Raw genomic sequence first — 20,724 nt, forward strand, 5'->3', positions numbered from 1 at the left:
GGATGATGACGTAAACTGGCAACTGTTGACTGTTGATTGTCTTTTATACTGTTTTATTGCTATATTGTTATTTAAATTGTATATTTATGTTTTGGTTGTAGGCACCATGGGGTGCCGGTCTGTTAGCCACCCTGAGTCGCTCTGCGGAGGTCGAGATAGGATGGGATACAAATGACCTAAATAAATAAATAATAAATACAGGAAAGGACTGCAAAGCTTTATAGGTACAGGCGAGATACAGATCTCAGCTGATTACAATGGGCAGTTTAGGGAGCTGGTATGTATCACTTGGAGAAAAGAAGGCTGAGAAGAGCATGATAGCTATGTGTTGTTGAAGGCTTTCATGGCTGGAGGCCTTTTCAGGCAGGCTCGATATCCCAGGATCCGATCCCAGGTTTTCAGCTTTAAACTGGATTATATGAGTCTGCACCATCAGATAATCTGAGATAAACAGAAAACCTGGGACCAGGTCCTGGGATATCGGGCCTGTCTGGAAGGACCCTGGGTTGCTGTGAGTTTTTTGGGCTGTATGACCATGTTCCAGTAGCATTCTTTCCTGACATTTCACCTGCATCTGTGGCAAGCATCCTCGGTGGTTTGTTCAGAGGTCAGTTGGAAATGAGGCAAGTGGAGTGTATATATATCTGTGAACTGTCCAGGGTGGTGGTTGGTGGGGGCTTGTCTTGGACTCTTTCACACAGTCCTATATCCCAGAGTATCAAGGTATAAAGTCCCACATTATCTAAGTGTGGACTTAGATAACCCAGTTCAAAGCAGATATTGTGGGATTTCCTTCCTTGATATTCTGGGATATAGGGATGTGTGAGTCCTCTGTTTGAAGCAAGTGTGATGTTGCAATTGGCAAGTGTGATTAGCATTGAGTAGTCTTGCGGCTGCACAATCAGTGTTGTTGCCTGGAGGCCAATAGAAAGAAGGAAACCATGAAAATGAAAAAAATATGGTCACCAATATTTAAAAGCATCAGAATCAAGACATTAAATAAAGAACACCAGTGGAATATGCTGCCTCGGAGTGTGGTAAATCTCCTTTTCAGCAGAGGCTGGATGGTTGTCTGTTGGGGGTGCTTTGATTGTGTTTTTCTGCCTGGAAGGAGGTTGGACTGGATGGCCCATGTGATCTCTTCCAACTCTATGATTCTATGAGAACTCCTTAACTTGTTAGTTAAAAGGAAGGTGGTTTGGCCAGGCAATTGTATAACTTTCTGTTTAGAATTAAGGTGCTAGGTAGTTCAAAGTTATTACTAGGCATGTGTGTGTGTGGACGTATAGCCTGAATGCTTGTACTCCTGTCAGTGTTTTGCGATGTACATGTTTTGTTTTTATATGTAAGTTAGAAAATAACTGCTGAGAAGGCAGCTAGAGACAGAAAGGAGAGGCAGAAAACAGAGAAGGAGGCTACTATGATGAGGAAATATAGAGGTGTTGGCATGCAGATATTGTGAGATTTGGACATGCAGAGTTTATTATGAAATTTAATTCTAAATGTCATTAAGAAACCAGGGAAATTCAAAACACTATTAAAATTACCATGAGTGTAAGCAGCAAATGTTAAGCAAAATGATCAGTAAAAAAAGAATAACATTTTCATTGCAATGTACAAACTGTAAAATTTCTTTCTATGGTTTTGTTTCATCCAAAGGCGCAGTAACATGGATACAGACCTATATGACGAGTTTGGAAATTATATTGGCCCAGAACTTGATTCTGATGATGACGATGATGAGTTGGGTCGAGATTCGAAGGATCTTGATGAGGTTTGGAGAGAATGCTTCTACTATAGATGTCAAGACGATCTAGTGATTTATAACATTACAGAAAGCTGTGTTTTTTGTCTTTTTGTCTTTTTAATCTAAAATTTATTATACATTTCTCTCGTTTGGGTTAATTTCAATTTCAAGGAAACTCTCAAAGTTATGCTTTTGTGGCAAAGTCAAAAAAATCTCCCACAGGACCTTAGTATCTAATGTATACATTTATGCATAAGCTTTTGAAGGCTTGATAGTACAACTACAAAATGATGAATGGGAGGAGGGGACCATCCTCAAGTTATGTAACTGGGATCATGTCAAATGAAAGTTACTAGAAACCATATGAGGATGTTTCACTCTTTTTCAGCTCGATGATGATGACGACGATGATGATATGGGAGACCATGATGATGACCATCATGGAATGGATGTGGTGCTTCATGAAGATAAGAAGTACTACCCAACTGCTGAAGAAGTGTATGGTCCAGAGGTAGAGACCATAGTACAAGAAGAAGACACACAGCCGCTCACTGGTGAGAAACCTATAGATAGCATAACATATAAATTTCTAGTTCTGATGCCAGTGATTTCAGTATGAGTTCATTTCAGGGATCAGAAAAAAAATTATATATATTTGGCTATTTTACCATGCTTTTAGTTAATTGAATACTTCTGTGTAAGGCAGGTGTCTTCAATACAATGCCCTCTGCCAATTTTAGACTAAAGAATTGTTATTACTGCTTGGTGTTGATGAAATTTGTAGCCTGAAATATCTGGAGAGCATCCTAGTGGGAAAGTTTGTGCATGCAATTTGTTTTGTATGTGTGTCTGCTTTCAAGTTACCTGTCAGAGCATGGTGATCCCATGAATGTCATAGGGTTTTCTTAAGCAAGGAATACTCAGAAGTGTCTAAACCAGTTCCTTTCTCTGAAATATAGTTTTAAATACCTTATATCTGGGGGTCTGCTATCCAAATACCAACCAGCGTCAACCTTGCTTAGCTTTCAAGAACAGATTGGATGTAATGTTTTGGCCTTGTATTAGGAACTCTCAAGTTCTTGTTTATGTAATAGCTTCATTTTTTTCCATACCTGCTTTGAAGTCAGAACTAGATAAGAGGCCTTTGGTCTCATCCAACAATTATCTATACTCTGCCGCCAATAATAACTTTTCAAGAATTTTCCATGTAACAATCAAAAAATGAACCTGGGATCTGTGGCATTCAAAACCTCCCCCCGTCATTGACTACAGTGTAGTAGTGGAAGTTCTGTGCTTTTATTTTAAAAAAAATTCATTCTCTTTTTAGAACCTATTATCAAACCAGTGAAAACGAAGAAATTCTCCCTCATGGAGCAAACATTACCAGTCACAGTGTATGAGATGGAGTAAGTATAGTGTGCAACATATATTCTGTTTCCCTACATCCCCACCCCAAAGTTATTAAGATGTACATTTATTCATCCAAATTCCTAAATGACCTTTTCCCCTTTAGCATACTAAGATACTCTTTAACATTAGGTTTTAGTAATTTATGTAACGACTGTACTCCACCCACAAATATTAATCTTATTGTCATTCCTGCCTAAAGCTGTTCAAAGCTGAAAACAAGATTGTATTTCTTACTACATTTTTCCGTTTATTATTTATGTATATTGTATATGGTGCCAGTATCTAATTGGTTTTGAAATAGTAACCAACTCTATTCTCGTTTGTCCTTAATCTATTTACCCCATTATTATTATTATTATTATTATTATTATTCTGCATTTATCTCTTGATTATTCTCTGTCAGACACAAACTAATCCCTTCCAGCTTGTCTCAGTGCTCGCAAAACTCAAGGTCAACGCAATGCTATTCTGCATTTTGTTTTCCTCTCACTGTTTGACTGTAGTACCTAATCATGTAGGAGAGGTACAGAGAAATACAGCATATTGTGAAGTCACTTAATGAGACAAGATATTTTAGTCATTATGCATACGGATATTTGATTTTTGTCTTCTGGTAGCAGGTGCGTGTCTGTAACTTGGCTTCTACATTTCTTTCATGAACTGTTTGCCCAGTTACTGTGACACTGAATTTTCACTGTTGAATACAAATGCACCACAAGAGTATTAGACACATAGTTTTGAATACACATTCTCTCTGCGCATTTTCTGTTTCATAGAAGGCCATTTGAGGGAAGTGACTGAGTGAAAGCAGTTAATAGTTTTTGTAGTTAGCTTAGCAGCAGTGTTGTGTTATGCAAGCCTAGAGGCAATACTAATGCCATAGCCAAAGCAGCTGCTACCCAGCTCATCTTGCTGAAGGCAAGAAACAAAGGTATTGAAGATTCACATTTCCCTTTGGTACCATAGGGCAATAATTTCTACTGCTTTTACATTAGAGCTCTTCGGTTTCACAGAAGCTGCCATATGATACAGAACATATCCAGGCAAATCATTCTGTTTTAGCCTGTTTAAACAAAAAAACCCTGTTTCTGTTTTTAACTGATTAAATTCAGAAATTCAGACCTGTTCACTATATCAGTGATGATTTTGCACTGCATATCCAATAATGAAAACATGTCTGTACTCTTTGTCAATATGCATCACTAAAAGCTCTCCTGCCTCCTCCCCTGGCTGTTTGTCTTCTTTCAGCTTCCTAGCAGATTTGATGGACAATTCTGAATTGATCCGGAATGTTACACTCTGTGGGCACCTACACCATGGAAAGGTTGGCATAAATTTGTACCTTGACTTGGAGGGTAGAGGTGGGATGACTGATCAGTTGTAGACGTGGTTTGTTTTTCTTCAAAATTGGTTTTGTTTTAGGGATTTTACTAACTCTTCAAGCTTTAGGTTCCTTGTTTCTAGTTCTCACAAAGTTATTCTCAGATTATGCCTATAGAATAGTTCGTAATGCACCTTCTGTTAGAAAATGCTACCTTTAAATAAGGCAGAGAGTCCAAAAACAAAACAGAATACAAAAGTGGAGCATTCAGCTCATTAGCGAGTGAAGCGTGAAGCGCCGTGTGATGTGGCTGTAAAGAATTCAGAGCTTAGGAGACAAACATGCAGAGTCCAATCTTTAAAAAATCAGAAAAGCTTTATTTACAATAGTAAATAACTAACTACATTTCTTCATGGTAAAGAACTGGGTCTGAGCTACTCTAACACCCATCTCTTCTAAGGTTTCAAAGAGAGGGAAAAACTCCAATCACTACATCTCTCCTGTCACACAAACAGAGAGATCTCAAAGCACACAGCACATACTCACCATACTAAAGTGTAAGAAGGCAGAAGTCAGATTCAAATAGGCTTGCAGTAGAAATCAGAATGAGAGAAGAGAGACAAGAAAAGAAAAAGATACATTCCCAATTGTTATTTAGGAGACATGGGGGAAGGGAATTCCCTCAGCCTATACTAAACTAATTGCTCCTCATTGAGGTCTTGAGACTTGACTAGTGTGGGGTTGAATTCCAACACCTTCCACCAGCATTGTATATACATGGAATGTTGCATGCTACAATGGTATCATCTATAAAGCCTATTTATAATAATTGAAGCCTAGGCGATAGATTTAAATCAAACAATAGAGAGTTCAATTTGAGAACAGATAACCTTTTAAAAAAGCTGCACAGACATGCTGTGCATAGTTATAGCAACTCACATCATCTAGGTGAAATATGTCCTTATACTTGGTATGCTTTCTTCTGATCACCCTTTCCCCTGTATCTTCTCTGCCTCTTAAAAATTAATTCAGGTGGTGGACAAATATTTATGTTGATTTCATAGAATCATAGAATAATAAGAGTTGGAAGAGACCGCATGGGTCATCTAGTCCAACCCCCTGCCATGCAGGAAAAGCACTGCTGATTTTGTTGTTTATTTGTTCAGTCATCTCCGACTCTTCGTGACCTCATGGACCAGCCCACGCCAGAGCTCCCTGTTGGCCATCACACCCCCAGCTCCTTCAGGGTCAAGCCAGTCACTTCAAGGCTACCATCCATCCATCTTGCCCTTAATCGTCCCCTCTTCCTTTTTCCTTCCATTTTCCCCAGCATCATTGTCTTTTCTAAGCTTTCCTTTCTTCTCATTATGTGGCCAAAGTATTTCATCTTTGCCTCTAATATCCTTCCCTCCAATGAGCAATCGGGGTTTATTTCCTGAAGTATGGACTGGTTGGATCTTCTCGCTGTCCAAGGCAACTCTCAGAATTTTCCTCCAACACCACAGTTCAAAAGCATCTATCTTCCTTCACTCAGCCTTCCTTATGGTCCAGCTCTGGCATCTATAGGTTACTACGGGGAATACCATTGCTTTAACTGTGTGGATATTCATTGCCAGTGTAATGTCTCTACGCTTCACTATTTTATCAAGATTGGTCATTGCTCTCCGCCCAAGAAGTAAACATCTTCTGATTTCCTGGCTGCAGTCTGCATCTGCAGTGATCTTTGCACCTAGAAATACAAAGTCTGTCACTTCAACCCAGCTTTTTCACTTTCTTTTTTCACCTCCTCCTCGCTTTTGGCCATCAAAGTGGTATCATCTGCATGTCTAAGGTTGTTAATGTTTCTTCCAGTAATTTTAACTCCAGCCTTGGATTCATTAAGCCCCACGCATCTCATGATATGTTCTGCATACAAGTTGAATAGGTTGGGTGAGAGTATACAGCCCTGCCATACACCTTTTCCAATCTTGAACCAGTCTGTTGTTTGATGGTCAGTTCTCTGCTGATTTACTGCTGATTTATTTACTGCTGAAAATCTGTTCATCAGTGTTTCAACCATGATTGTTCTTTTAGCGGTTTTTAACAACAAATATTTAGGAGAAGTAGTTTTCGATGTAGCTGGCACATCTCACTCATCATGACCTTTCAGGAAAATTAGTTGGTGCAAAATGTTTGTCACATTTATAGCAGATTCGGATCAGAAACATGGATTTCAAAATATTCTACATGGAACTTTTATGAAAGTAAGAACAGATAGACTTAACAGTAAGAAAGCCAGCTCACACTGATAGATTCTGCACTTCCAAGCAGAGCAATTGGAAAGTTTGTTCTACGCAGTGCTCCTTGATAAGGTGGTGGATAAAGCCCCAGTTTATTACTTTATGTCAGGCATCGACAAACTTTGGCCTTCCAGATGTTTTGGACTTCAACTGTCAGAAATCCCAGCCAGCTTACCAACTGTTTGGAATTGTGGGAGTTAAACTCCAAAAGACCTGGAGGGCTGAGGTTTCCCATGTCTGCTTTATGTGATCTCCATTAGCAGCGGATGAGGCAGTAAATTGTATCTCAGTTGTACCATTTCAAACTGGCCCTTGGAAGCTCACAGATGATTGCTCTTCCCCACGAGATCTCTTTTTCGTATGGTGAGAGCATTTGAGAACCTCACTACCTCTGAGGATGCTTGCCATAGATGCAGGCGAAACGTCAGGAGAAATGCCTCTAGAACATGGCTCTATAGCCCGAAAAAACCCACATGAACCTAGTGATTCCAGCCATGAAAGCCTTCGACAATACATTTGAGAACTGTTGTTAAAATTAAGAATTATGTAAGTTAAAGAAATAAAATTAAAATGAGGTTCTTCCTTGGTGTATTTTTAACTTTCATTCACCTGTTTCTATTATTATTATTATTATTATTATTATTATTTCCTGCATTTGTATGCCACCTTTCTCTCAGAGTGGAACCTAATTTCTTGGTGTACTGACCAGGCTTGATAGACTGATTAGCACAAAATTTTACTTGAAAAAGTTATCTCCACTTGAAAAAAGTGGTTCAATAGCAGCATCCATGCACTGATTGCAACCCTGAAATTATGGGTTTCTGAATTGGATCTTGATGGGAAGATCTGGAGCTGCAACATCCTTGTACCCATTGGGCTGGGCATATTCACCAAATTGTATACCATACTATTTATTTCAATCTGCTTTTCTGGTTGCTTTTCAGACTTGTTTTGTGGATTGCCTGATTGAACAAACTCATCCTGAAATAAGAAAGCGTTATGATCAAGATGTAAGTTAACTAAATTTTGTTCCTTGGTAGGTGGGTTTATAACATTGTTGTCCAAGTCCAGAGATATAAATAAGCTGTTATCCAGTTAAAGAAATCTTAGCAGTTGTTTTTGAAGTCTAATAAACGTATCAGTGAATAAATTTGTATATATGTAAATGCAACAGTTATTTCACTTTCAAAACTTCAATATGTTGATTCGTCTTATTTTACCTATGGCTGAATAAATTCTGCTTAGAATTTCTCCCATTTGCCTTAGTCTTTCCAGTTAAAAGAAAGAAGGTGAAGATAAAATTTATGAAAATATTCCAGCTTTCATGATTTGGTATCTGAATTGTTGTTGTTATTGTTTCTTTCAGCTTTGCTATACAGACATTCTGTTCACTGAGCAGGAGGTAAGGGGATCTACATTTTTAAATCTATAGACTGATTTAAACTTTGGAAGCAAAACATAAAACCCATACAAAGTCATATCATAGTTTCATATAGACCAACCAGGAACATTAGTGAGATCAGAAAATATTAAACTGATTACTGTATATACCTGACCTGAATATAAGCCAAGGTACCTAATTTTACCACAATAAACTGGGAAAACATTGACTCAAGTATAAGCCGAGAGTGGGAAATCCAGCAGGTACTGGTAAATTTCAAAATAAAAATAGATAACATTTAAATTATATTGATTGAGGCATCAATAGGTTAAATGTTTTTGAATATTTGCATAAAATTGTAATTTAAAATAAGACTGTCCAACTCTGATTAAACCATTATTCTAACCTTCTTCAATGTAAATATGCTTATGTATCCTTCCAATAATAATAGAGTAAAATAGTAAAGTAATAAAAATAATAATGATAGAGTAAAATAATGGAAATGTAATAATGGTAATAGGGTAAAAAAATAAATGTAATAATAACAATAATAAATGTAATAACAATAATAAATAGACTAAAATAATAAATGTAAGAAAGATAATAAAAAATAATAGAGTAAAATAATAAATGACTTTGACTCGAGTATAAACCGAGGGGTTTTTTTTTCAGCCTTAAAAAGGGCTGAAAAACTCAGCTTATACTCAGGTATATATGGTAATAGTATTCCTTGCCTGCCACTTTCTGGTGCTCCTGTTGGTAAAATACTTTTGTATTCGACTACTTTTTCTCTAAACAGCCTAGGGCACTATTTCAGAGTTCTTGGATAGGAGAGATTTGCACTGTATATTTGAAATATATGTTTTCTACATCCATAGTTTAGGCTGTTGGTTAAACATAAAGGAACTGTGTCTCCTGTCTTTTGTATAAATAAACCTCTAGATTCATACAAAATAAGTAAAATAAGTAATTACTAGCAATAGCATGAGTTCCGCAGGTTAATTATGAATAAGGACGAAAATGAATTAAGGCATAAGAATTAAGGAATTATGGTTTAGGGCAGGGGGACAACTGAAATCAAGAACCCGTGGGAGATCTCAGAATATGTGTGTTGTATAGCCCAAACAGATTAGCTTTAGAGAACTCATAGGAAAAATACTGAGTCCAGAGATCTTTGTCCATCTCTGAATCAGATGATGTCACATTCTGCGTCAGGTAATAGAGTAGTTATTATATTGTGTTTCGGTTGTCCCAGGAGGCCTCACAGCTTACCGTTTGACCCTCCACATTGTAGCTCTCCTGCATCATAATTCCTATTTTGTTTGTTTTTAGAGGGGAGTTGGGATCAAGAGCACACCAGTGACTATTGTTCTCCCGGACACCAAGGGCAAATCATTTCTCTTCAATATCATGGACACACCCGGTGAGTTGAATTGGTCAGGAAACCCATACTGTGAAATAAATCAGTGGAAACTTGAGTTAAGGATTTTTCTATTATTGCTGGGTTTTTTAAAAAAAGAACTGTCTGAAAAGAATGATATAAAATATTTTGTTCTGAGTCGCATGGAAATATGTTCGCCCGTGCTTGTGCCGCAGCCTTTGTCATCTGCACTAAAAAGTCCTCACTACAGGATAGAATGACGACTGCAAGTCATTGGTGTGACTTGTCTCTTACTTTAAAAGTTACTTTAAAAGTTACTGGCCATGCTGTATTGGTGAGACCACTTGTGCAATTAAATGGAGTTATAAATATGTTGAAAGTAGAAGCAAGGCATTAAGAAAGCTGAAGATACAAGACTGTAAAATATCCAAGATTTTACTTTATTTCTTTTTTTAAATAGTCTGAAAAGCTGCTACTACATTTAAACTTTAATCGTTGTAAATTGACTAAGGCAGCTGTCTAAACATGTCATTTAAACCATGGTTCTTGAAAGAATCTCAAGGGTGGCAAGTTTTTCTGAGTTTGCATCCCATGCTTCCCTGCTAAGACTTTGCTAGCTTTGCTTTGAATGGGTTTTGCAATAGGCTTGGGATCCCAGTTTTTTTCCTCTTTTCTGTGTGCCATACTGTTTTACATGCTGAGCTCTCACCTAGAAGTCTAATGCAAAATATTTGTGAGATTCAGCCAAATGAAAGCAGCCTTTTTCACCTCTATTGGATTTCAACTGGCTTTATCTTAATGCAATATACCGATATATAAAATTGGACATTTTTTATCTGTCTACTTGGTGCCTTAAAAAAACAACACAAACAAACAAACAAAAATCCTCAACCAAAACAAACAAACAAACAAAAGAATTAGGTCTAAAGTTTTTTGTTTTTTTTTTGTCATGTCAGGAGCTACTTGAGAAACTGTAAGTCGCTTCTGGTGTGAGAGAATTGGCCGTCTGCAAGGACGTTGCCAAGGGGATGCCCAGGTGATTTGATGTTTTTATCATCCTTGTGGGAAGCTTCTCTCATGCCCCGCATGAGGAGCTGGAGCTGATAGAGGGAGCTCATTCGCCTCTCCCTGGATGTGAACCTGCGACTTGTCGGTCTTCAGTCCTGCGAGCACAGGGGTTTAACCCACTGTGCCACGGGGGTCTCTCCCCGGATTTGAACCTGTTACCTGTCGGTCTTCAGTCCTGCCAGCACAGTGGTTTAACCCACTGCACCACTGGGGGCTCCTCAGGTCTGAAGTTAGATGATAGTTGTAAAACTCAACAGAAATGTGTAGAGGTCTAAAGTTAAACTCTACACATTTCTGTAGAGTTTTACAACAATCATCTGAAAAATTGTTAATGTCAAGTCATCTAACCTTGTTTTATGCTAGATCATCTCCTCCTCCTCCTGAATGGACACTCCCCCCCCCCTCTTCCCAGCACACACACACACACTTCTTTCTATTCCAACTTTCCTTTAATTCCCGACATAATCTAAAAAGTGTAAAGCAGAAATTATTCTGAGCATGGGTTGAGGTCCAGCTCTTCACCATATAGTTACATGCAAACCTGCAAACATCTGAATATCCTTGAGGTCTATATTTCATAAGACTGACTTTTCTACATTTTCTGAACTACAAAAATGCCATTTCAGTTTAAATATTAATCTTCCATTTCTGGGAAATGAAGATTTGTGAGGGCAACAAACTAAGCAGTAAAGACAGAGCCACATTTATCTGAAAGAACTGTGCAAGGTTATTGTTCCAATGAATGGCTGAACTGAATGTCAGTAGACTACACTAGACTGTTTAACAGTGCTGGCAACAGTTCCTTTTCACTGTGGGATGTTACCAATGCCTTTGGCTTACGGCATTAGAAATTTGTGAACCACAACAGATCGGTAATGACAACGGCTAGCTTCTCATGCTCTAGTGAAGCCCCTTCTTTGTGAAGTACATGCTACAACTTTCCACTTATGACGATGGTTGTTCTAAAACTCCTTAAAGGTCATGTAAACTTCTCGGACGAGGTCACAGCAGGACTTCGCATTTCCGATGGCGTGGTGCTCTTCATTGATGCTGCAGAGGGGGTGAGTTAAGTGTGCGTCTGCATGCACACGTGTTTTCTTTCTGCCTAGAATGTTCTTTGCATTAGTAGAAATTATAGTATTGGGGGATCTGAAATATTATCGCATAGATACCTTTTATTGGGAATTGCAGCTGGGACTTTCCCAATTTCCACCACATTCTCAACCAAAAACATTTGAAACAGTCTTTGGAGGAATTAAAATGAAACAAAGAAATTGTTGATAATATCTTTTGCATGCAACAAAAAGCAGATATGAATGATTGAAAACCTAGAGTTAGATTAAAGTTTAAGAATTGCAACAGTATTTTTAGCAAGTTGCTACTGTTGTGTGCTTTGAAGTCAGGCATGTAGCCGGGGGGGGGGGGGGGGGCTTGAGGGGCTTCAGCCCCCCCCCCCCCCCAATTCTCGTGGTGGTTCGCGAAAAGGCCTTACTGGTGCATTATTTAAACTGTTATGTTTATTCATATCATGATCTGATCACCATACTCAATATATCCCATATGCATGGGGGTATTGGGGTAACGATACAAAAAGTTTGCTAGGGTAGACCCTCTTTCACTCAGACTCAGCCCCCCCCCCCAAAGAAAAAAAAACGAAATCCTGGCTACGGGCCTGTCATTTCTGAATTATGGGAACTTTAAGATTAACTCATTATGCTGTTTCTTCATAAGATTCGTTCAGAGCAGTTTGCATTTTTCCTTCTTCAGAGGCTGAGAGCATGTGACTTGTCTCCTACTTAAAATGAAGTGTGCTTCCATTGTTGACTTCATTATTGTCACTGCCTGAACACAGCCTCCCTTTTACACTTCCATATAATCCAGTTCATAGCAGATAATATGGATTTTATATGGCAACTAGCTGTCCCCTGCCACATGTTGCTGTGGCCTAGTCTGTGTATATGTGTTTTGAGCGTGTATACATTTGTGTGTAGGTGTTTATATGTGTGTTTGCGTATATATATGTGGTTTTGCGCATGTGTTGTAATGTAATTTTTGTTTTTTTTGGCTTTTTAAGTCCCTTCTGCTGTGTTTTTCACTGTTTTTATGAGTGACAGTCGCTCTTTGGCCTGATAGGTGTATTGTGTCCAAATTTGGTGTCAATTCGCCCAATGGCTTTTGAGTTATGTTAATCCCACAAATGAACATTACATTTTTATTTATATAGATGTAGAAGGGGCCACAGAGAAGCTGCCTTATACTGAGTCAGACCATTGGTTCAGGTCTACAATTGTCAGCTATTGTCCAGGATTTTAGAGGTGTATTTCCTAGCCCTAGATTATTCAGTTGATTGTCATAATCAGGCAGGGATTTGAATCCTAGCCCCCAGAGATGTAGTCCAACACTCCAACCACTAATTTTTAGAAATATTTTTTTAATTTTGTAAAAGTTAATAGAATCTCCATTCTTGAATGCTTCAAGGAAAGATCTAGTAGACTTTGTACTTCACTGAGGACAGAATTTTGAGACATTAAATTGTGTTGAGTCTGCTGGTGCAATTGAAATGTTGCAATAGAGATACAGCTGTTGCTGAATTGTGACAAATATTTTATTTAATTGGTTTGGGCTAGTGTTCTTTTTAGAGTAACAAAATGAAGTCATTTATTAATTTGGGTAAGAACTAAACTTTATTTTTATTAATTATTACATTATTCTACGCCGAAGACTGGCAAACAGAGGAAGAATTTCTTAACTCATCTCTTGTCTTGTTGCATTACAACAGCTTCATGTTTTTCGTGGTATTCCTTCTAGGTCTGTTTTTATGCTCATGGATGCCACTGTGCTGTATAATTTAATCTGCCTAACTCTTTTGTTCCCTTATTTCCCAATGCGATAAAGAGTTTTATTTTTGTCAAAGGTCATTAGACAGGGCAGCCTTAAAGGAAAGCAGTGTTGCCCTTAAACACATATTCTAAAAGTGAACTTCCTGCTAGTAGTGGTTGGGCATAGATGCTCCCACAGGCAGCTCTTTGAGCAGAGAAGGGTCAGTGCTTGATTTCTCATGCCTCACCTGGCTTCCTCTTCTATTGTGTGTCCCTGTAGGTAATGCTCAACACTGAGCGGTTGATCAAGCATGCTGTGCAAGAGAGATTGGCAGTCACTGTGTGCATTAACAAGATAGACCGACTAATACTGGAACTGAAACTGCCTCCAACTGATGCCTATTACAAACTGCGACACATCGTTGATGAAGTCAATGGCTTAATCAGGTATAGAAACAGCAGTGTTTAAAATAGGTTTCTGACGTCCATCAAGATGGCATCATGGGTAGTCCTCAATTCAAACCAGAACTCAATAATAATAATAATAATAATAATAATAATAAACAAACGTGCAAAAATACTGTGGGATGTATTGTCGAAGGCTTTCATGGCCAGAATCAATGGTTGTTGTAGGTTTTCCGGGCTATATGGCCATGTTCTAGAGGCATTTTCTCCTGACGTTTTGCCTGCATCTATGGCAAGCATCCTCAGAGGTAGTGAGGTGATGCTTGCCATAGATGCAGGTGAAACGTCAGGAGAAAATGCCTCTAGAACATGGCCATATAGCCCGGAAAACCTACAACAACCCAATACTGTGGGACTTTTGGAACACAATACGCCAGACATCACGATTGTGGAAAAGAAAAAAGTTTGGATTATTGATGTCGCTATACCGGGTGACAGTCGCATTGAAGAAAAACAACAGAAAAAAACTCAGCCGTTATCAGGACCTTAAAATCAAACTGCAAAGATTTTGGCATAAACCAGTACAGATGTTCACAATGGTCATTGGCACACTGGGAGCCGTGCCAAAAGATCTCAGCCGGCATTTGGAAACAATGAACATCGAGAAAATCACGATCTGTCAACTACAAAAGGCCTCCTTACTTGGATGTGCATACATCATTCGAAAATACATCACACAGTCCTAGACACTTGGGAAGTGTTCAGTTTGTGATTTTTGTGATACAAAATCCAGCGTAGAGATCTCATTTGCTGTGACATACTGTGCTTTTGTGTCAATAATAATAATAATTAATAAATAATTTATTTATATACCGCTCTATCTCCCCGAGGGGGAGTCAGGGCAGTTTCCAAGTAACATAATAATAATAATAATAATAATAATAATAATAATAATAATAATACAAAACTTTATTTATATAATGTCCTATCTCCCCAGGGAACTCGGGACAGTTTACAACAAATAATGGCAAACATTAAATGCCGCGAGATGCTGAACAAAAGCAAAATAACTAACACCCCCCAAACCCCAAAACAAATCCACATCTACATCAAAAATAATAACACGGTAAACATAAAATTAAACAACAAACATAATGACTCATTCAATTGTTTTGTTTGTTTTTTTCAACTTAAAATTGATCAGACATAAATAGGCTAGTACCTGGGCTTGTTGTGTTTCGTGTCAACCTTCAAGGGAACAAGCAATTCCGGCCTGTTGCAACAAAACCTACAAAAACTCTTGTGGTACCTCAAAAACTAATACCTTTTACTTGGCATAAACTGTACAGAAACTTTTCCCTAATGTAACAATTCATGAAAACTACCTCCTCAGTAGGCCAGATGTGTTATAGTATAGTATCAAGTGTCACAAGATTTTTAGTTCTTTTACTATGCCAAAGGGTTTTTTTTATCTTTGCTTGTCAAACAGATTTGATTGCATAATGTAATATAATTAGAGTTTTGATAACTTGTTAAAATATTTCCATTTAACTGATTCATTAATTAAAAATGAGATTATTCGGGGGGGGGGGGCGGTCAGTATTTGAAATATGCCTTTAATGAAACCATCAGTGAAAATACGATTCTGAAGTAGTGGAGGAAGTATAACAGAATTGAACAAGCCAGTAAACTTTGCTGTTGGTTTTAAATATTGTTTTATTTCTTCTTGCCACAATTAAGCTAGGTTTAAAAAACTAAACAGACCTTGGGTTTCACTGAATAAAATGTACCCTTCCAGATTATAGCTAATCAAAGTCAAAGTACTGATGGGAGTCATATAATCATAGAATTGGAAGAGACCTCATGGGCCATCCAGTCCAACCTCCTGCCAAGAAGCAGGAAAATTGCATTCAAAGCACACTTGACAGATGGCCGTCCAGCCTCTGTTTAAAAGCTTCTGAAGAAGGAGCCTCTACCACACTCCGTGGCAGAGAGTTCCATTGCTGAACGGCTCTCACAATCAGGAAGTTCTTCTTAATGTTCAGATGGAATCTCCTTTCTTGTAGTTTGAAGCCATTGTTCCGTGTCCTTGTCTCCAGAGCAGCAGAAAACAAGCTTGCTCCCTCCTCCCTGTGACTTCCTCTCACATATTTATACATGGCTATCATGTCTCTTCTCAGCCTTCTCTTCTTCAGGCTAAACATGCCCAGCTCTTTAAGCCACTCCTCATAGGACTTGTTCTCCAGACCCTTGATCGTTTTAGTCGCCCTCTGTGGACACATTCCAGCTTGTCAGTATCTCTCTTCAATTGTGGTGCCCAGAATTGGACATAATATTCCAGGTGTGAATATTGTGCAACCTTTCTTAGAATTCAAGGTGACCTTGAGGTTTATATTCTCAATCTTGTCATACTTCCCAGGGTTGTCATGAAGACTTAATCTCCCTTAAATAAGGAGAGGGTGACTGATTTTTTAAACTTTTTTTTTTAATTTGCAGCATGTATTCCACAGACGAGAACCTGATCCTTTCTCCGCTTCTGGGAAATGTTTGTTTTGCCAGCTCCCAGTACAGCATCTGTTTCACGCTGGGTTCCTTTGCTAAGATCTACACCGACATGTATGGTAAGGGTCCCCCAAAGTACATCTGTACATTATTGGCTCTTATTTTACTCTTTGTCAAAGGCATGTCTATATTGTGAAACCCAGCCACACTTGGCACAAGTGTGCATATAACATTTTAAACTTCGCAGATTTGAGACTTATGGGAGATGCATGTATTTATATATCCAAGTTCTGTCACATTCTACAAATAGAAAGCGACCTCTAATGAAGGGACAAGGCTAAGCATTTTTTATCTGAAAGTAAGAACCTAGCCTGTCTGCTGCCCTAGTCATGCCCCTGAATAATTTGTTCTCATTCATTCTGTTCAGGGCTAGAGATTTGTAAGAATTCAAAGGCTATGTTGCTTTTATTGCAGTCTGTTTGTATATAGCTTCTGTTTAGTTGGAAATCAGTCCACCTTTATGTAAGAGCCGAGCTCTGATCTCAGCTGTTGGAAGCTCATCTGTTTTTGTTCTGAGGGTTATGTGGAAGGTCTTGCTCTTCTCTTGTATGAAAATCTTTTTACAATAACCCTCTCTGTTGGCTGTCCTTTGCTTTGCTCCCTTTGGGAAACAATCTGTTTGTCTATTAAAAAGTGAAAAGCAAACATTAAAGGCAGCTGTCCCAGGCTAATCTGTTTCCTATGCCACATTATGTGGCAGTGTAGATGGGACCAGAGTCAAAGAAACAATATAGTTTCAGAGTAAGTGACTGTTGAAGCTAAAGCTAGTGATCTTGACCCAGATGCATAACTAAGATCCTCTTTTTCCCCTTTCTGTTTGTGCAGGAGACATCAACTATCAGGAGTTTGCTAAGAGGCTTTGGGGAGACATCTACTTTAATCCCAAAACGTAAGGATTAAATTGTCTTATTGTCTCTTTGTTGATATACTTTTTCCATTGCAACTTTATCTAGGTCATCCAAATTCAGTATCAGGGCCTTGCAAGCATTATATTTATGTTGAGATGAGAGACTGAGAATGGAAGATTTTTCTTCTTGGATTATTTTTCTGGCATAATAATGTTGTTAACATTTGAGTGAGCTGCAGTTCTCTTAAAATCAGGTTCATCGTAAGCACATTTTTTATTGAATAACCCATTACTCTAACCATTCAGTTCCTCTAACCATTCACATATGAACAAAAACGTCAGTGTTTAGATGAATTACCATCCTATCCAGAGAGCAGGAGTGCTGAAGAATTGACTAATTTTTTTCCAGGGATACATAGGAACTTACCACATTTTCCAGCGTATAAGACGACCGCTAACTTTTCCAGTTAAAATATAGAGTTTGGGATTTACTCACCGTATAAGACCACCCCTCCTCCGCCTCCTCCTCCCACCCCATGAAGGGAGGGAGAGAAGTAGGGAGATCCAAACTAAAGAATTAAAAACATCTAAAAACAATTACATCAATAATTAAAATTGCACAAACCAAACCTGTAATTTTGCTACTCTTATAAATAGTAATGTAAATATCTGATATGCAGGATGTACTTTACTTACAAATGGAACATAATTAAAGCATAGTGATTAATTACAAAAACAATGTTTGGGGGACGAAAGACAACGGATGATAGGATTTGCAGTACCTTCAACTGATTCAGCTATGACTTCCACAGACCACTGTGACCTTCATAAATTACAGACCTGGGCCAAATTTGGCACACAAAACCCCCATGACCAACAGAAAATACTGGAAGGGCTTGGGAGAAATTGACAGTTATTAATGGGAGATTCACACATCTAGAGAGCACTTTGAACTCAAAACAACTATTGATCTGGACCAAACTTGACATGGAACACTCAATATGCCCAAATTTGAACATTAGTGGAGTTTGGGGGAAATAGACCTCGACATTTGGAAGCTCCTTGAATTTATAGTCCACCTGTAATCAAAGAGCACACAGAACCCCCATGAGCAACAGAGAATACTGGAGGGGTCTGGGGAAAACTGACCTTGGCATTTGGGAGCTGCTGGGATTTATAGTTCACCTGCAATCAATGAGCATTCTGAACTCACAGGACATCGCTGCCTTCCTCCCTCTCTTTCCTTCCTCGCTCTCCTCAAAGCCACCCAGTCAGCCAGTGATCAAGCGAGGGGAAGAGGGAGTGCGCATGTGCCTCCTGCTCCGGCGACTTCTCCCTGGAAGTGCCCGGCAGGGCGGAACCAAGTCCGGCCAAGATGGAAGGCAGGAAGCTCTCTTCCATTCCTGCCAACCTATACCCGGCGTAGAAGACGACCCCCAACTTTTGAAAGGATTTCCAGGGTCAAAAAGTCGTCTTGTACCCCGGAATATACGGTAGTGTGATTTGCTCTCTCATGTTGCCTTTCTCTAAACTGTGCAACATCAGAGAGCAAATCAAAATTATATAGGTAAGGCCTCTTAACTAGACTTAGTTCAAATCCAGTCATATGTCAACTGTTTCTTTTTAGGAGAAAGTTCACAAAGAAGGCGCCAACAAGCAGTTCCCAGAGGAGCTTTGTGGAATTCATTCTTGAGCCCCTCTACAAAATACTGGCTCAGGTATGTTCTTGACTGTAAGCAATGAATGTTGGCAAAGTGGGTTATTCTTACAATATGGGAGGTTCGGGAGGTATTTCAAGAAAAAAGTGTGGGAGAGAGTCAATTTCTACCTTGCTGTTCTGTGTATATGAGGTCTAGATCATCTTGAAAAACTCAAAATGGGGAATGATGACATGAAGCTGTCACCCATTCATCACCTTCCTCTTTTCACAGGTGGTTGGGGATGTTGACACCACCCTGCCCCGAACACTGGATGAACTGGGAATCCATCTGACCAAAGAGGAACTCAAACTCAACATCCGCCCTCTCCTGAGGCTTGTCTGCAAGAAATTTTTTGGAGAGTTCACAGGTAGGCTTCATTTTTGTCTCACCCCTAAACTTGAATATTTTCAACAAAAGAGTTGTATTACATCCCATTTCCAGGTCGGCCCTTCAGCCTAAAACTTAAAATTCTTTTGATCATCCTGCCTGCCCTTCTACCCCACTTAATCTTTTCCTGGATTGGGTATTTGGGCCTCAGGGTGACCCAAATATATGTGGACCTATGGCAGTGTTATTGTGATGTGGTTAGTATGACCAGCCTTTAGCAAATTTTATATGAACAAAGACAATGTTAAAAACAAAGGGGAAGTTCACTAATATAATGTGATTACAATATCAACCCTTGAACTCTTAGTAGTTAACCCTAAACCAGGCATGGGCAAACTTCGGCACTCTAGCTGTTTTGGACTTCAACTCCTAGAAATCCCAGCCAGCTTACTAGTTGTTAGGAATTGTGAGAATTGAAATCCAAAACACCTGGAGGCCCAAAGTTTGCCCATGCTTGCCCTAAACTCACAGTCAGATTTCCCCAGCTCTCTAGAGGCCTAGGTTCAAATCCTTATCAAGAAGATAAGGAGACAAGTGTTTTCCCCATCTCAAATATGTCCTTAAATGCAGTCCTTTCTTTATTCTAAAGAAGAGGGTGTCAGTGATTTTCTTTTTGTTTGTTTGGGGTTTTTTGGTGGTGGTGGGGAGAGTCCAGTTGAAGCCCTTATTTTTTAAAAAATTGAAGGCTTGGAGAAACAAAGATATTTTAGACTTTTTTCATGTCAGGAGCAGCTTGAGAAACTGCAAGTCGCTTCTGGTGTGAGGGAATTTGCCGTCTGCAAAGACCCAGGGGACACTCAGATATTTGATGTTTTACCATCCTGTGGGAGGCATCTCTTATGTCCCCGTATGGGAAGCTAGAGCTGAGACAGGAGCTCCCTCCCCCCGGATTTGAACCGCCAACCTGTTGGTCAGCAGTCCTGCCGGCACAAGGGTTTATGTAGCCCATTGCACCACCAAACTTGGGGAGAAATTCAGCATCACTCCTAACAAGCGTGTTCCACTCTTGGTGTCTCGTTTCTGAGAGAATCCTCCCATATTTTTTTAAAAAAAAATATTCCATGATTAATATGGGCACATTAGCAGAATGTCTGGGGAAGCTGATATGGAAAGAGCAAAGTCATAGAAAGTTTGGTTTCTAAGACATACTTTAAAGATGTACATCATCACCTCAAATTGAGTCCAGAAACAAGGAGATAGACAGTAAAGCTGGTGCAAATTGTATAGACTGGTGCCATCCAAATCCCCTCTTGTCTTCTAGAGCAAGAAGAATACATGTATCCTGATCTATAGGCTGCTGATTCAGGCTGATAACTAGTTTGGAAATATAAGCAAAAATAATCTTACTTACCCTCATACACCTTGCTATGCAGTGTTTAGATCAGGGGTCCTCAAACTATGGCCCGGAGGCCAGATA

The 20,724-nt window shown here is 39.0% G+C and overlaps 1 protein-coding gene across 1 annotated transcript in view; it reads left to right on the forward strand.

Annotated features, from left to right (window-relative positions):
- Positions 1 to 20,724, forward strand: part of EFTUD2 (elongation factor Tu GTP binding domain containing 2) — a 49,551-nt gene that overhangs the window by 3,674 nt on the left and 25,153 nt on the right. Inside the window, exons 2-14 of the mRNA XM_060781200.2 lie at positions 1,660 to 1,774; positions 2,136 to 2,301; positions 3,075 to 3,153; positions 4,406 to 4,481; positions 7,702 to 7,767; positions 8,124 to 8,159; positions 9,471 to 9,561; positions 11,566 to 11,648; positions 13,687 to 13,853; positions 16,308 to 16,432; positions 17,199 to 17,262; positions 18,848 to 18,938; positions 19,152 to 19,287. Of these exons, the coding sequence (XP_060637183.1) occupies positions 1,670 to 1,774; positions 2,136 to 2,301; positions 3,075 to 3,153; positions 4,406 to 4,481; positions 7,702 to 7,767; positions 8,124 to 8,159; positions 9,471 to 9,561; positions 11,566 to 11,648; positions 13,687 to 13,853; positions 16,308 to 16,432; positions 17,199 to 17,262; positions 18,848 to 18,938; positions 19,152 to 19,287 (1,285 nt within the window). The 5' untranslated portion in view covers positions 1,660 to 1,669. The remainder of the gene's footprint in view (positions 1 to 1,659; positions 1,775 to 2,135; positions 2,302 to 3,074; positions 3,154 to 4,405; positions 4,482 to 7,701; positions 7,768 to 8,123; positions 8,160 to 9,470; positions 9,562 to 11,565; positions 11,649 to 13,686; positions 13,854 to 16,307; positions 16,433 to 17,198; positions 17,263 to 18,847; positions 18,939 to 19,151; positions 19,288 to 20,724) is intronic.

Source organism: Anolis sagrei, chromosome 6 (genome assembly GCF_037176765.1).
Source record: "Anolis sagrei isolate rAnoSag1 chromosome 6, rAnoSag1.mat, whole genome shotgun sequence".
Taxonomy (NCBI): Eukaryota; Metazoa; Chordata; class Lepidosauria; order Squamata; family Dactyloidae; genus Anolis; species Anolis sagrei.